This window comes from Macrotis lagotis, chromosome 1 (genome assembly GCF_037893015.1).
Source record: "Macrotis lagotis isolate mMagLag1 chromosome 1, bilby.v1.9.chrom.fasta, whole genome shotgun sequence".
In the NCBI taxonomy this organism is placed as follows: domain Eukaryota; kingdom Metazoa; phylum Chordata; class Mammalia; order Peramelemorphia; family Peramelidae; genus Macrotis; species Macrotis lagotis.
The window spans coordinates 126739834-126754235 of NC_133658.1; the positions used below are offsets into that span (position 1 = coordinate 126739834).

General features: G+C 36.7%; 1 protein-coding gene across 1 annotated transcript in view; it reads left to right on the top strand.

Moving 5' to 3' along the window:
• Nucleotides 1–103: 103 nt before the first annotated feature.
• APLF (aprataxin and PNKP like factor) overlaps nt 104–14402 on the top strand; it is a 63552-nt gene continuing 49253 nt past the window's right edge. Inside the window, 2 exon segments of the mRNA XM_074207610.1 lie at nt 104–356; nt 7319–7390. Coding sequence (XP_074063711.1) covers nt 261–356; nt 7319–7390 — 168 coding nt within the window. The 5' untranslated portion in view covers nt 104–260.

Consider the following 14402-nt stretch of genomic DNA (forward strand, 5'->3'; position numbering starts at 1 on the left):
ATCTAAAAGACTACAAGAACCAGAGTCTCGGGGAAGCCGCGATGGGGCGGGGCGCGTGGGGGGGGGGCGGATTGGACGGATTTATGAGGGGAATCCCCGCTCGCCGCGGGGCGTGGTCAGCAGGGGAGGGGGATTCCTGACTCTGGGCGTTCGGGGCCCGGGAAGGCGGAAGCGCTTTTCCCCACGACCCCCGGTCCCCCCGGCCCAGGCCGGTGAAGGTGTGTCGCGGGGTGAGGCCGGGCTCCGAAGCTGCTCGCGTCATGGCCGGGGGATTCGAGCTGGCGCCGGCCGATGGCGGCCCGCGAGTGGCCTTGTCGCCCGGGGAGACGGTGATCGGACGGGGGCCGCTTCTGGGCGTAAGTGTGCGAGCGACCCCCCACCCGGGTGCAGCCCTTGCCGGCCCAGCGGACCCTGCAAACTGCCCAGAAATGGCCTTTTACCTGAGCCCGGACAAAGTCCCAAGTGTGCTCCGCTAGTTTTCCTCTTTTTTAACCAAGGCGTTGCTACTTGTATCCTGCTGCGCCGGTTATTTTTCTCTTACTGGGCTCCCCAAAGGCACGATGCACTTTTTTTTATCATTTATTTATTCTTATTTTGTACAGATGTTTTTTATACATTACTAAAATAATCTAGTTTAAGAGTAAACATAATACCCCCTCCCCCCAAAAATATAGACCCGCATGAGCGATAAAGGGGAGAGAAAAAATTAAAATGAACAATAACAATAATAATTGTAGATGCACTTTTAATTTCAATCTCAGTATTACCCAAATCTAACTAATCCGCGTTCACTCTTGATGGTAACTTTGTCTTCATTTTGGAGGGGCCTTTCCAGAGCCCAAGTGTCACTCTATGGAATGCCGGAGTGCCAAGACCGGGCTTGGAATCCTGTGCAGGTGCTTCCTAGCTGGGTGACCCAGGGCCCAGTCCGTCTCTCTCCTTTCTTTCCACTCTTGATTACGCGAGCCAGGCTCTGATTTCTGGGGAACTTACAAGTCACTCCAACCTCCCCTTCTAATAACAACATCAAAAGAGTTGGCAAGGTTACTTTCAGTCTTGTCACAGTCCTGTTAGTCGCACGAGACCTTTTTTGACCACTTCCTCTTCTACATGCAAAGTAGGTATAATAAACTCACGGAGCTGTCGTGAGGATCAAAATGAGATGATGTGTACAAAGCACTTAGCAAAATTTAAAGTGATTTGTAAATGCTAGCTTTTGGAACATAGCAAACGCACACTGTGAAAGAGGTTCAGGATCTAGATATGTCAGTTATACTCTCTATCTTCCATTTGATTTGTTGAAAACAGCCTCTTTCAAAACTAAATGTTTAGAGCATTATTTTGGTTAGTGCCAAAAGATACCTAGTCTTATTTTGTAGATGAGAAAACAGATGTAGAGAAAGTGATAGTGAATGAATATTGGCAAAGATGGATGTGAAGGCTGTTTATAATGATAGATATTATCTATGCTTTAAGTTTGCAAAATTCTTAACTTTTTTTATCTCATTTTGTGCTCAATCCTGTGAGGTAGGTTATTATTATTGCTGTTTTACAGATGAAGAAAGGTAGGCTGAGAGATTTAGTGCCTTACCCAGGATTACATAACAAGGAAATGTTGTAAGGCAGGTTTGAACTCTGGTTTTCCCGATTCCTGAGACTTTATTCTTTGCTCATAAAGCTTCGTGTTCAAAAAGCAAAGATAGAGGGTGCTTTTAAGAAATCAATTGTCGAGGCGGCTAGGTGGTGCAGTGGATAGAGCACCGGCCTGGAGTCAGGAGTACCAGACTTCAAATCCGGCCTCAGATACTTAATAATTACCTAGCTGGGAAGCCTTGGGCAAGCCACTTAACCCCATTACCTTGCAAAAACTGAAAAAAAAAAGTCAATTATCATGGGATAATAGAGCTGGAAGAACAATCATTAGAGATAATCTTACCCCCACATCCTTATTTTCCAGATAAGGTAATTGAGGACTAGAGAGATTATGTATTTCCAAAACTACAGCTAGTAATGCAAGTGGCCAAGTTGGAACTGTCACTGGAGTAGGATTCCCAAGTCCTGTATTGTTTTTCCCATTTTATTAGTAGCCAAGAATTTTATCAGCATTCGAGAATTTGAACAATTTCCCAGCATAGTTACCCTAACAATATTCAGTTATTTGAACAAATTGTGAGTGTTTATACTAAAGAAAATAGAAGAGACTTGGTTTGCACTTGCAAAAAAAGAAACATTTATTAAGTTTTTGCTATGTACAAGACACTGTTCCAGGTAGTTAGGATACAAGGACAAAAATAATTTCTGCCATTATTGTACACAAAGCATAATACAAGCTAATTTGACAAGAGTGACAAGAGTACAGCTTGGGACTATAAGGAAAGTCTTCACAGAGCAAATGGAACCAGAGAGGTAGTAATGAAAAGGAAGTGGATACCAGGTACCTGGAATAACTTGTACAAATGAACTAGAAACAGGTAATAAGCTTGGGGAAATAGCTTTTGGCTAGAGTTTGTAAAGGGGATTTATTATTAAAGAAGAAAAACTAGATAGGAGTCAATCTGCACAGGGTCATAAATGCTAAGGTGAGAAAGTTTGTATTTTATCCTGAAGATTTTTTGAGCAGAGGAGTAACCTGTTAAAATATGTACTGTAGGAAATATTATTTTGAAAGATGTATTGGATAGAATGAAAGGTCAGATTGGAAGTGGGTAGGCTATTGCATGCAGATGTTATATGATGAAGACCTTAAATAGTCTAGTGGCCATGTAAGTAGAAAGAAGAACATATGCATGACTAATATTTCAGAGGTAGAAATGAAACTAAATGGTCATGAGAGCAAGGAAATAGTCAAGATTGAAGTTCTGAATCTGGGTCACTGGGAGGATAGTGTTGGCTTCCCCCAAAACAACAGGCAGTTTGAAGGTACCGACTTCTGTTTCAGGCATGTTTATTTATCAATTACAGAAGCAACTGGGAGATGTGGTTACTACAACCACTGACATTCATTTTCTAAAGATTGTGGAGAACAATGGAAGAGGTGCTGCAAGACTGGAAAAGGGTGAATATTTTCCTCATTTTCACAAAAATGAAGAGAATAGTCTAAAAATTGGGTAATGAACTAAATTCCATTAATGGAAAAATTCCAGATCTAATTATTAAAGAGATAATGAACATGTAGGCAAGGAAATGGTCAAAGTGATCCAGTATGACTTTGACAAGGATTTGAAATTAATATTATTAGCTCTTTTGATGGGATTAGTAGGATTATAAGTTAGGTAAATTCCATAGAATTTCCCCAGATTTTAGCAAAGCATTGTTGATAGCTTACCTCATGTCATCCCTTGGGGGAAGACTAGGTTATCCTGTAATTAACTGAATTTGAAAATATAGTAGTTGAATTGCCAGAGCTCAAAACGTTGTTGTTAGTGTTGGTTCCATGCCAGCTTCAAGAGAAGTCTTTAATGTAAGGAATACTCCAATACTTCAAATGCTGTGCATTTGAAATATTTTTCACTGACTTCAAAATGGCACACATAGCTTATTAAATTTTTATATGAAACAAAACTAGAAAGGGTAGTTAATGTGATGAATGAGAATGTCAGGATTCAAAATTATCTTGAAAGCCTGGAATGTTGAACTGAACTTGTAAAAGTAGAACAATGTAGAAATTAAGTTTTACTTTTTGATTCAAAGATTGGTTTAAATACAGTGGAATATATAGAAATTTATCATATAGTGCATTTAGTAGTTTTTGTTTCAATTATGAACCAGCAATGAGATTTGGCAAATAAGAAATCTCTAACTTTGGACTGCTTTAGAGGTATAGCTTATAATAAAGAGGTTATAATTCCCTTCTGTTTCTGTATTCTACATGGTCAGATCATTATTGGAGCATTGTGTTCAGTTTTGGGTTTCACAGTTTAAAAAGCACATTGAGAAAAGTAAAAATTATCCTCCATAGTAGATAAATTGAAATTGTGAAAGGCTTTGAGTTTAATGATGTGTAAGGATAGATAAAAGGAATTTGGCATTTTTAGCTGGAGGGAAAAAAAAGCCTTAGGGGGAAAATGTACCTGAAGGGCTATCATACAGAAAGACTCTTAATTGCTCCCAGGATCCAGAACTATGACAATTGGTGGAAGTTGCAGAGAAATTTGAAGTAATCATTTCTTATTGGCGCTGTTGTAGAAGAAATTCTCGTTTACATATGAACAAGAGGTCCTTTGAATGATGAACTTCTGTGAGACAAGTAGATAAGACATCTAGATAGATACTGTATTTTGACTTAATGAATCTTGGCTATCAACTTAAACAAATTGGTTATGTGTTTTATAAGAAACATTTATTTCTTCAAAATCAAATCACAGCCCTCATGACATTTGGGGGACTACCTTTTTCAAGGACTACTTTTTGTAACTGTTGTAGCTGGCTTGAATGTAAATCTATCAATGAATTAAGCAACTACTAACTCTCTGGGTACTGGGAAAACAAATACAAAGAATCAAATAATCCCATTGCATAAGGAGCTTACATTCTTTTGGAGAAGACAATAGATATAAATGCATAGTATAAATAAAAAGTGAATAAGCACAAATATATACAAAGTTGCTAAATATAGAGTAACTTTATAGTGAGAAGGCACTAGCATTTGACAGGATTGTGAAGGGCTTTGTGCAAAGCTGAGGCAGAAGTAAGGAGGGAGTTTCTGCCACTTGTAATGGCTAGTGCAAAGGACCATGATGGAAGATGGAATGTTATGGATGAATTATAGAGTTTGAGAAGAAAAGTACTGTTCCTCAAGGCTAGATTAGGGCAAGTTTGGTATAGGATTTTAAAGGCTAAACAGGAGTTTATGTTTTGTTCAGTTTAGAGGCACCAAAAAGCCACTGAAATGATTTAGTAGGAATTGCCATGATCAGATCACTGCTGAAGAAGAGTTTCTTTGGCCTCAGTGTGTAGATGCACTGGAATGGGGAGAGATTGAGGCAGGCAGATAGTTGTAATAATCTAGTCTAGACATGATGAGGACTAGAACTAAAGCAGTGACTTTGTGAATAGAAGGAAAGAAGGGACCAGTTACAAGATATGTAAAGGTAGAGATGGCAAGATATGGCAACTGATTTTTATATGTGGTATGAAGGAGTGGGAGGAATCCAGATTTGGAAGAATGGAGAAGGCATCTCCTGCATTTGCTGACTTTCAATGAGCTAAAATTCCATTTTCTATACAAAACTTTTTCCCTGATCCCCATTAATGTTAGTGCCCATCCTTTCTTGATTAGCTAACCCGTCCTGTATTGGTTAGTTGATTCTTGTCCTTTGTTATCAAAGAAGACCAAAATGACATCACTGTATTTGAGACAAATTACAGTGTGTCCAACTGTGGCTGATCAGACCAACATGAGTTTGGAATGCTCTACCACAGATCAGATACAAATAGTCCATGTTAACACCTGGGCTTTGTCATGTTTCCTTTGAGATACTTCAATTCTCCCTGCCTTATAGAATGAAGCCCCCTTGCTGACGAGGGCACACCATGCTGGGTGGTCCTGTGCCAGTGTTTTCCATGGTGTACGATCAATTCTATAATTCTTAAGAGAGGCCTTCAGGGTGTCCCAGTATCGCTTCTTCTGACCCCCTTGTGAGTTCTTGCCCTGTGTGAGTTCTCCATAAAATAGTCTTTTTGGCAAGCATATATCTTGCATTCTAATAACATGGTCAGCCCATCATAGTTGTACTCTCTGTAGTAATGTTGGAATGCTAGGCATTTGAGGAAAGGTCTTAGCAACTCTCATACCAGAGGTACTAGTCTTCCTTGAACACACCCTGCACCCCTCCTGTGTATGTATCATGTTCAAAATAGTTGTTAGTAAGTTGCTTCCTTAGTTAGAGAAGGGACCTTTTTTTTAAAAAAAATTCTTTTTTTTGCCCCAGTCCTTCTGCTTTCCTCAGGACTTCTCCAGCTTCCTCTTCTATCTTCCCAGTCTGGCCTGAACCTCCTCCTCCCTGTTCTGATGCTTTTTGGGTGTTGTCTTTCCTTATCATATTGTAAGATCCTGGAAAGCAAGAACTGATTTGCAAATCAGGATTTCTTCATTTTGCTGTAAAGGAAGCAGAAATGACATACATGATCATAAGGGGAAAGGAAGGGGGAAGGAGGATCACAAAACAAGAGATTTTGAGGGTTATGTGGTATAAACCTAATGTAGGACATTGCCAATGTCCTTGAATACCAGGGGAACAGTTAAGTTGCTTGTTATCATTTTGCTTGTGCACTGAACCAGGTTATGCAGTTTTCTGATTCACTTTACTTAAGTATATGCAAGTAGAGGTTAGGGAAAGAATGCAGGATTGTCAGGATTAACAAATTACTCCTGTATTGTTTTCTCTGATTTTCAGGCAGCCTGTAAAAAAGGATCTCTGGAAACTAGATTATTGTAAATTCATTACAAATATCATATCGATTAATATAAACATCATAATTTTTTTTAACAAAGGGAAGTTTGTAGGATTTAGGGACTAGAAATAATTTCTACTGAAGAGTGTTGAAGGAAAATGGAGTGAGGCAAGGTTTTAGTTAAGAGAAGCAATTGTGATAAATAGAGGAAATCCCCAAATCAGGTGAATGATGAAGATTTAAGGATGGAGAAGACTTGGATGTGAGGTAGGAGGGAAGGAGCCAATGGAGGAGAAACTGAAGATAAGAAGAAATAGAGAGATTGAGGGAGTAGACTCATAGAAGATATGGGATTAGTAGTGTAATTGAAAGAGTTGCCATTGGTGAGGAGAAGGCCTATCCCTGCATCAGAACCTGGAGCACTGAGGAGAGATTATGAGCCATGATGAATAAGGGATTTTGAGTTTTGGAGTAAACAGTAAGGGAAAACTCAAGGCCTTTGTTTTCAGTAAAGGAGGAGACAAGGTCTTCTGCTGATAGGGATGGGAGGAAAAAAATTATTCTCAAAATGACTGTATTTTTAAAAATAGACCACTGCTTAGATTAGGCTTTTAAATAATGCCTCAAAATATGCTAAATTTCTATTGTTCACATTTATTATGTTCTGATGATGGTACATTTGAGAAGAATGGACACAAGTTGTGTGAAGTACAGTTCTAGTCTTATAAAATGCATTTTGAATTTTTGTTTCAATTCTTAAGGCTATTTGAATTCATTTAACTGTTATGTTATGACTCACAAATTTTCAGTTGGCTTAAATATAAACTGGCTATCCCTTTATAGCTTTAATTTGATGCACACTTTATTTCTTGCTTTATTTGAACACATGCTGAAATGACCATATTGTTTAAATTTATTTTTATAGATAACAGACAAAAGAGTATCAAGAAGACATGCTATCCTGGAGGTGGAGGGTGATCAACTTAGAATCAAACCAGTAAGTCTGTTTATTATTGAGTCCTCTTCTTTTAATGGCTTATATTTTTATTACCTTCTCAGTCTGGAAAGCATATTTTGCATACTAGGAAAATACAGAAGTAAAGCTAGAAACAGAGCTATTTCTTTCCCAAGTAGTGCTATCATACATAAGTTTGGGAAAAACTGGTTGATACTAATATTAATTTATATTATTACCTGGCTTAACTATTTTAAATGAAATCTTGTAAGGAAAAATATAATAGTACGTAATAGTCTTTGGGGATATAATGTAGCTACTATATGCTGTAATTGTTCTTTAAAAAACAAAAGAAAACAAAAATCTGACCATATCCTAGTTAAGGTTCAAAAAACTGACATTTAGTCACTACTCAGCTTAACTGCTCAGTACTTGGACTTAAAAATACTTTTGCTTAATAGTGTTTCTGATTGATACAGATTTCTCAAACTGCCATTTCAGAGACTATGATGTTATCATTTTTAGTATTCCAAGTGAATTACATGAATGAAAGAAATACATGTAAAAATCCATGTTTCTTCTTGATTGGCAGCATGGTATGACAATATAAAGCTTAGTGGAATTTTGTTTATAGACTTTCATTTTTTTTATTTCTGAATCATTTTGTTCTTTTTGTTCTCTTTTGGTTTTAGTCAGGATTTCTAGATTGCTTTATTGAATCTCTTAAATACCTCTCCTGTTAGAGTTTAATGTCTAATAGCCAAAAATATCTATTTTGTAATACTACCTTGGTTAGTATTTTCTTGTTAGTGTCATTTTTCATCTTTGTTATCCCCAACTTTTTTTTAAAGATTTTATTTATTCTGAGTTTTACAATTTTTCCCCTAATCTTGCTTTCCTCCCCCCACCCCCACAGAAGGTAGTCTGTTAGTCTTTATATTGTTTCCATGGTATATACATTGATTTAAGCTGAATGTGATGAGAGAGAAATCATATCATTAAGGAAGAAAAATAAAGTATAAGAGATAGAAAATTACGTAATAAGATAACAGTTTTTTCCCTAAATTAAAGGTAATAGTCTTTGATCTTTGTTTAAACTCCACAATTCTTTCTCTGGATACAGATAGTATTCTACATCACAGATAATCCCAAATTGTCCCTGATTGTTGCAATGATGGAATGAGCAAGTCCATCAAGGTTGATCATCACCCCCATGTTGCTGTTAGGGTATACAATGTTTTTCTGGATCTGCTCATCTCTCTCAGCATCAGTTCATGCAAATTCTTCCATGCTTACCTGAATTCCCATCCCTCCTGGATTCTAATAGATCAGTAGTGTTCCATGACATACATATACCATAGTTTGTTAAGCCATTCCCCAATTGAAGGCCATTTACTTAATTTCCAATTCTTTGTCACCACAAAGAAGACTGCTGTGAATATTTTTGTATAAGTGATGTTTTTATCCTTTTTCATAATCTCTTCAGGGTATAGACCCAGTAGTAGTATTGCTGGATCAAAGGGTATGTACATTTTTGTTGACCTTTGGGTGTAATTCCAAATTGCTCTCCAGAAAGGTTTATTATCCCCAACATTTTTATACAATACTTTATATATAGTAGACACATAATAAATGTTCATGAAGTAGAGATGAAGTCAATTTTATTGGTCATAGTAACCAAGTCTTTTATAGTTAATCATTATTACAACATTGCTGTTGCATAATGATCACACAATTCTTCTCATTTCACTTTGTATCAGTTTATATAAGTTTACCCTTTTTTTTTCTGAAATCTCTTCCCCTTATCATTTCCCATAACCCAGGAGTTCTCCATCATATCATATGTCTCAACTTTTTTGACAATTTCCAATTTATGAATGTCCCCTTGGTTTCCAATTCTTTGCCAATACAAAATGAACTGCTATAAATATTTTGTACATATAGGTCTTTTTTTCTTTGTAGTACTGAGTCAAAAGTTATGCAGTTCTAGACCTTTAGGCATAGTTCCCAGTTGTTCTCTAAAATAGTTGGATCATTTCACTACTCCACTAGCAGTTCATTAGTGTACCTATTTGTCCCCTGTCCCCTTCAGCATTTGTCAGTTCTTTTTTTTTTTTTTTAGGTTTTTTTCAAGGCAAATGGGGTTAAGTGGCCTGCCCAAGGCCACACAGCTAGGTAATTATTAAGTGCCTGAGACTGGATTTGAACCCAGGTACGCCTGACTCCAAGGCTGGTACTTTATCCACTACACCACCTAGCCGCCCCTGCATTTGTCAGTTCTAATAGAAGTGAGGAGATATCTCAGAATTGTTTTAATTTACAGTTTTCTAATCACTAATGATGTAGAGAGATTTTGATGTTTTTTCAGTAGGGCTATTGGTAGCTTTGAATTCTTCTGAAAACTTTCTGTTTGTGTCTTTTGACCATTTTCAATTGAAGAATGGCTCTTTTTTATAAGTTTCATCTGGTTCCATACTTAGTATATATATTTGAGAAATGAGACTATTTTCAGAGAAATTTCTTATAAAAAATATTGAAATGCTTCATGGCTGATAATATTGGACAATTATGTTCATTTCAAACACTAGCAAGATTATGCTTAAGATTCTGCAAGTTAAATTTCCCCAATATGTAAACTGAGATTTATCAGAAGAGCAGGCTGGTTTTCAAATTGACAGAGGATCTAGAGACCAAGTTGCCAACATTTGCTGGATTTTGCAGAGAGCAAGGGAATTCCAGAAAAACATCTACTTCTGCTCTACTCTTATGCCTTTGACTGTGTGGATCACAGGCAAATCCTCAAAGAGATGAGAGTACCAGATCTTTAGAAACTTGTATGAGGGCAAAGAAGCAACAGTTAGAATCTAACATAGAACAACTGTTTGATTTAAGATTGGTAAAGGAATACAATAAGGCTGTGTATTGTCACTTTATTTAGCTTCTATGCAGAGTATATCATGCGAAATGTGAGGATGGCTGAATCAAAAACCAGAATTAAACTTGCTGGGAAAAATATTAGATTTATAGTTGATACCATTCTGCTAGCAGAAAATGAAGAATAATTGAGAAGCTTCTTAAGGGTGCAGGAAGAGAGTATAAAAGCTGGCTTGAAGTTTAACATCAAAAACTAAGATCTTGACAACTGGTCTCATTAATTTCTGGCAACTGGAGGAAAAAGCAAGCAATGTAAGATTTTATATTCTTGGACTCAAAGATCACTGCAGATGGTGACTGCAATCACGATATTAAAAGATGCTCCTTTAAAGCAAAGCTATGGCAAATCTGGACAACATACTCAAAAGCAAAGACATCACCATGCTGACCAATGTTCATATGGTTTTTTCCCACTATCAACCTATGGCTGTGAGAATTGGACTATAAGAAAAGCTTAGATCACAGAATCTACACCTTTGAATTAGGGTGCTGGAGAAGACTTTTAAGAATCTTTTGGACAGCAAGGAGATCATATTAGACAATACTTAAAAAATTGGGTCGGGCTGGAAGGCTTCATTGGAAGGCCAAATACTTACGCTGAAGCTTAAATACTTTAACACATAATAAGAATATGGGACTCATTTGAAAGATAGAAAACCAGGAAATTAAAGTAATAATTCAAAATTATTTTGCCCAACTCTATGCCAATAAATTTGATAATCTAAGTGAAATGGATGAATATTTACAAAAATATAAGTTGCCCAGGTTAAATGAAGAAGAGATTAAATACCTAAACAACCTTATCTCAGAAGAAGAAATTCAACAAGCCATTATTGAACTCCCTAAAAAAAAATCTCCAGGGCCAGATGGATTCACAAGTGAATTCTACCAAACATTTAAGGAACAATTGGTTCCAATCCTATATAAACTCTTTGGAAAAATAAGGAAAGATGGAACTCTGCCTAACTCTTTCTATGAGACCAACATGGTATTGTTACCTAAACCAGGAAGAGTTAAAACAGAGAAAGAAAATTATAGACCTATTTCCCTGATGAATATAGATACAAAAATCCTAAATAAAATCTTAGCAAAACGACTACAACAAGTCATCACAAGGATAATGCATTATGATCAAGTAGGATTTATTCCAGGAATGCAGGGATGGTTCAATGTTAGGAAAACTGTTAGTATACTCAATTATATCAACAGCAAACCTATCAGAAATCATATGATCATATCAATAGATGCTGAAAAAACTTTTGACAAAATACAGCATCCATTCCTATTAAAAACACTAGAGAGTGTAGGAATAAATGGACTATTCCTTAAAATAATTAGCAGTATCTATTTGAAACCACCAACAAGCATTATATTCAATGGGGAGAGGCTAGAGCCATTCCCAATAAGATCAGGGGTCAAACAAGGGTGCCCATTATCACCACTACTATTCAATATTGTATTAGAAATGTTAGCATCAGCAATTAGAGAAGAAAAAGAACTTGAAGGAATTAGAATTGGGAAGGAAGAGACAAAACTCTCACTCTTCGCAGATGACATGATGGTCTACCTAGAGAATCCCAAGAAATCATCTAAAAAACTACTGGAAACAATTAGCAATTTTAGCAAAGTTGCAGGTTATAAAATAAACCCTCATAATTCCTCAACTTTTCTATATATGTCTAGCAAGAAACAGCAGGAAGAGCTAGAAAGAGAAATCCCATTCAAAGTAACCTCAGACAGTGTAAAATATTTGGGAGTCTATTTGCTAAGACAGACTCAGAATCTTTTTGAAAACAATTATAAAACACTTCTCGCACAAATTAAATCAGATTTAAATAACTGGGCAAATATCAACTGCTCATGGATAGGTAGAGCTAATATATAATAAAAATGACAATTCTACCAAAACTAAGCTATCTGTTTAGTGCCCTACCAATCAAAATTCCAAAAAATTACTTTAATGAGTTAGAAAAAATTGTAAGTAAATTCATATTGGAGAAATAAAAAGTCAAGAATTGCCAGGAGCTTAATGAAAAAAAATGCAAACGAAGGTGGCTTAGCACTACCCGATCTAAAATTATATTATAAAGCATCAGTCATCAAAACTGTTTGGTTTTGGCTAAGAAATAGAGTGGTGGACCAGTGGAATAGACTAGGTGTAAAAGCAGGAGAGGATTATAGTAATCTGCTGTTTGATAAACCCAAAGAGTCCAGCCATTGGGATAAAAACTCCCTCTTTGATAAAAACTGCTGGGATAATTGGAAGTTAGTATGTAAGAAAAGTAGATTAGACCAACACCTCACACCCTTTACCAAGATAAGATCCAAATGGTTACAGGACATAGACATAAAAAACAATACTATAAGCAAATTAGAAGATCAAGGACTAGTCTACCTGTCAGGTCTATGGAAAGGGGAACAGTTTATGACTAGGGAAGAGTTGGAGAACATCACTAAAAACCAATTAGATGATTTCAGTTACATTAAATTAAAAAGCTTTTGCACAGATAAAACCAATGTAATCAAGATCAAAAGAAAAGTAGTAAATTGGGAAACAATCTTTACAACTAATGATTCTGACAAAGGACTCATTTCTAAAATATATAGAGAACTGAGTCATATTTTTAAAACAAAAAACCATTCCCCAATTGACAAATGGTCAAAGGATATGCAAAGGCAATTTACAGATGAGGAGATCAAAGTAATCCATAGCCATATGAAAAAATGCTCTAAATCATTAATTATTAGAGAAATGCAAATTAAAGCTTCTCTGAGGTACCACCTCACACCTTTCAGATTGGCCAGTATGACCAGGAAGGATAATGATCATTGTTGGAAGGGATGTGGGAAATCTGGGACACTCTTACACTGTTGGTGGAGCTGTGAACTCATCCAACCCTTCTGGAGAGCTATTTGGAACTATGCCCAAAGGGCAACAAAAATGTGCATACCTTTTGACCCAGCAATACCACTACTGGGTCTATACCCTGAAGAGATGAGGAAAAAGGGTAAAAACATTACTTGTACAAACATATTTATAGCAGCCCTGTTTGTGGTGGCAAAGAATTGGAAATCCAGTAAATGTCCTTCAATTGGGGAATGGCTTAGCAAACTGTGGTATATGTATGTCATGGAACACTACTGTTCTATTAGAAATCAGGAGGGATGGGATTTCAGGGAAACCTGGAGGGATTTGCATGAACTGATGATGGTGAGTGAGATGAGCAGAACCAGAAAAACACTGTACACCCTAACAGCAACATGGGAGTGATGTTCAACCTTGAAGGACTCGCTCATTCCATCAGTGCAACAATTGGGAACAATTTTGGGCTGTCTGCAAAGGAGAGTACCATCTGTATCCAGATAAGGAGCTGTGGAGTTTGAACAAAGTACAAGTACTATTCCCTTTAACTTGGGGAAAAAAAAACCAGATATCTTATTGTCTGATCTTGTTACCTCTGAGAATTCTGTTCTCTTTAAGGATATGATTTCTCTCTCATCACACCCAAATTGGATCAAGATAAAACATGGAAACAAAGTAAAGACTGATGGAGTGCTATCTGTGGGGTGGGGGTGGGGGAGGGAAGCAAGATTGGGGGAAAATTGTAAAACTCAAAAAATATCTTTAATAAAAATAAAAAACAAACAAACAAAAAAAGAAAGATAGAAAACCAAAGCAAAAAGGGATGGAAGAGGATGAGATGGAGAGAAGGTGTCATGGAAACATGAAGGTGAACTTTGACAGACTTGTAAAGATAGTGGAAGATAGAAAGGTGTGCTGTGGTCCATGGAGTCATGAAGAGTTGAATATGACTGAACAACAAAAATTTTTGTTAATGCTCTTTCTGAGATCATGATTACTACCTCCCACCTTTTTTACTTCAGCTGAAATATATTCAATTCTGCTCCAGCCCTTTATTTTAACATTGTATACCAATTTCTGTTTTCAAATGTGCTTCTTGTAAAATCAAATTGTTGGATTTTGGTTTCTAATCTATTTTACTCCTTGCTTCCATTTTGTGGGTGAACTCATCCCAATTACATTATGATCACCAACTGTATTTCCCTCAATTCAAATTTCTTCTGTGTCTCCCTCTCTCTCTCTCTTTTTTATACTGTT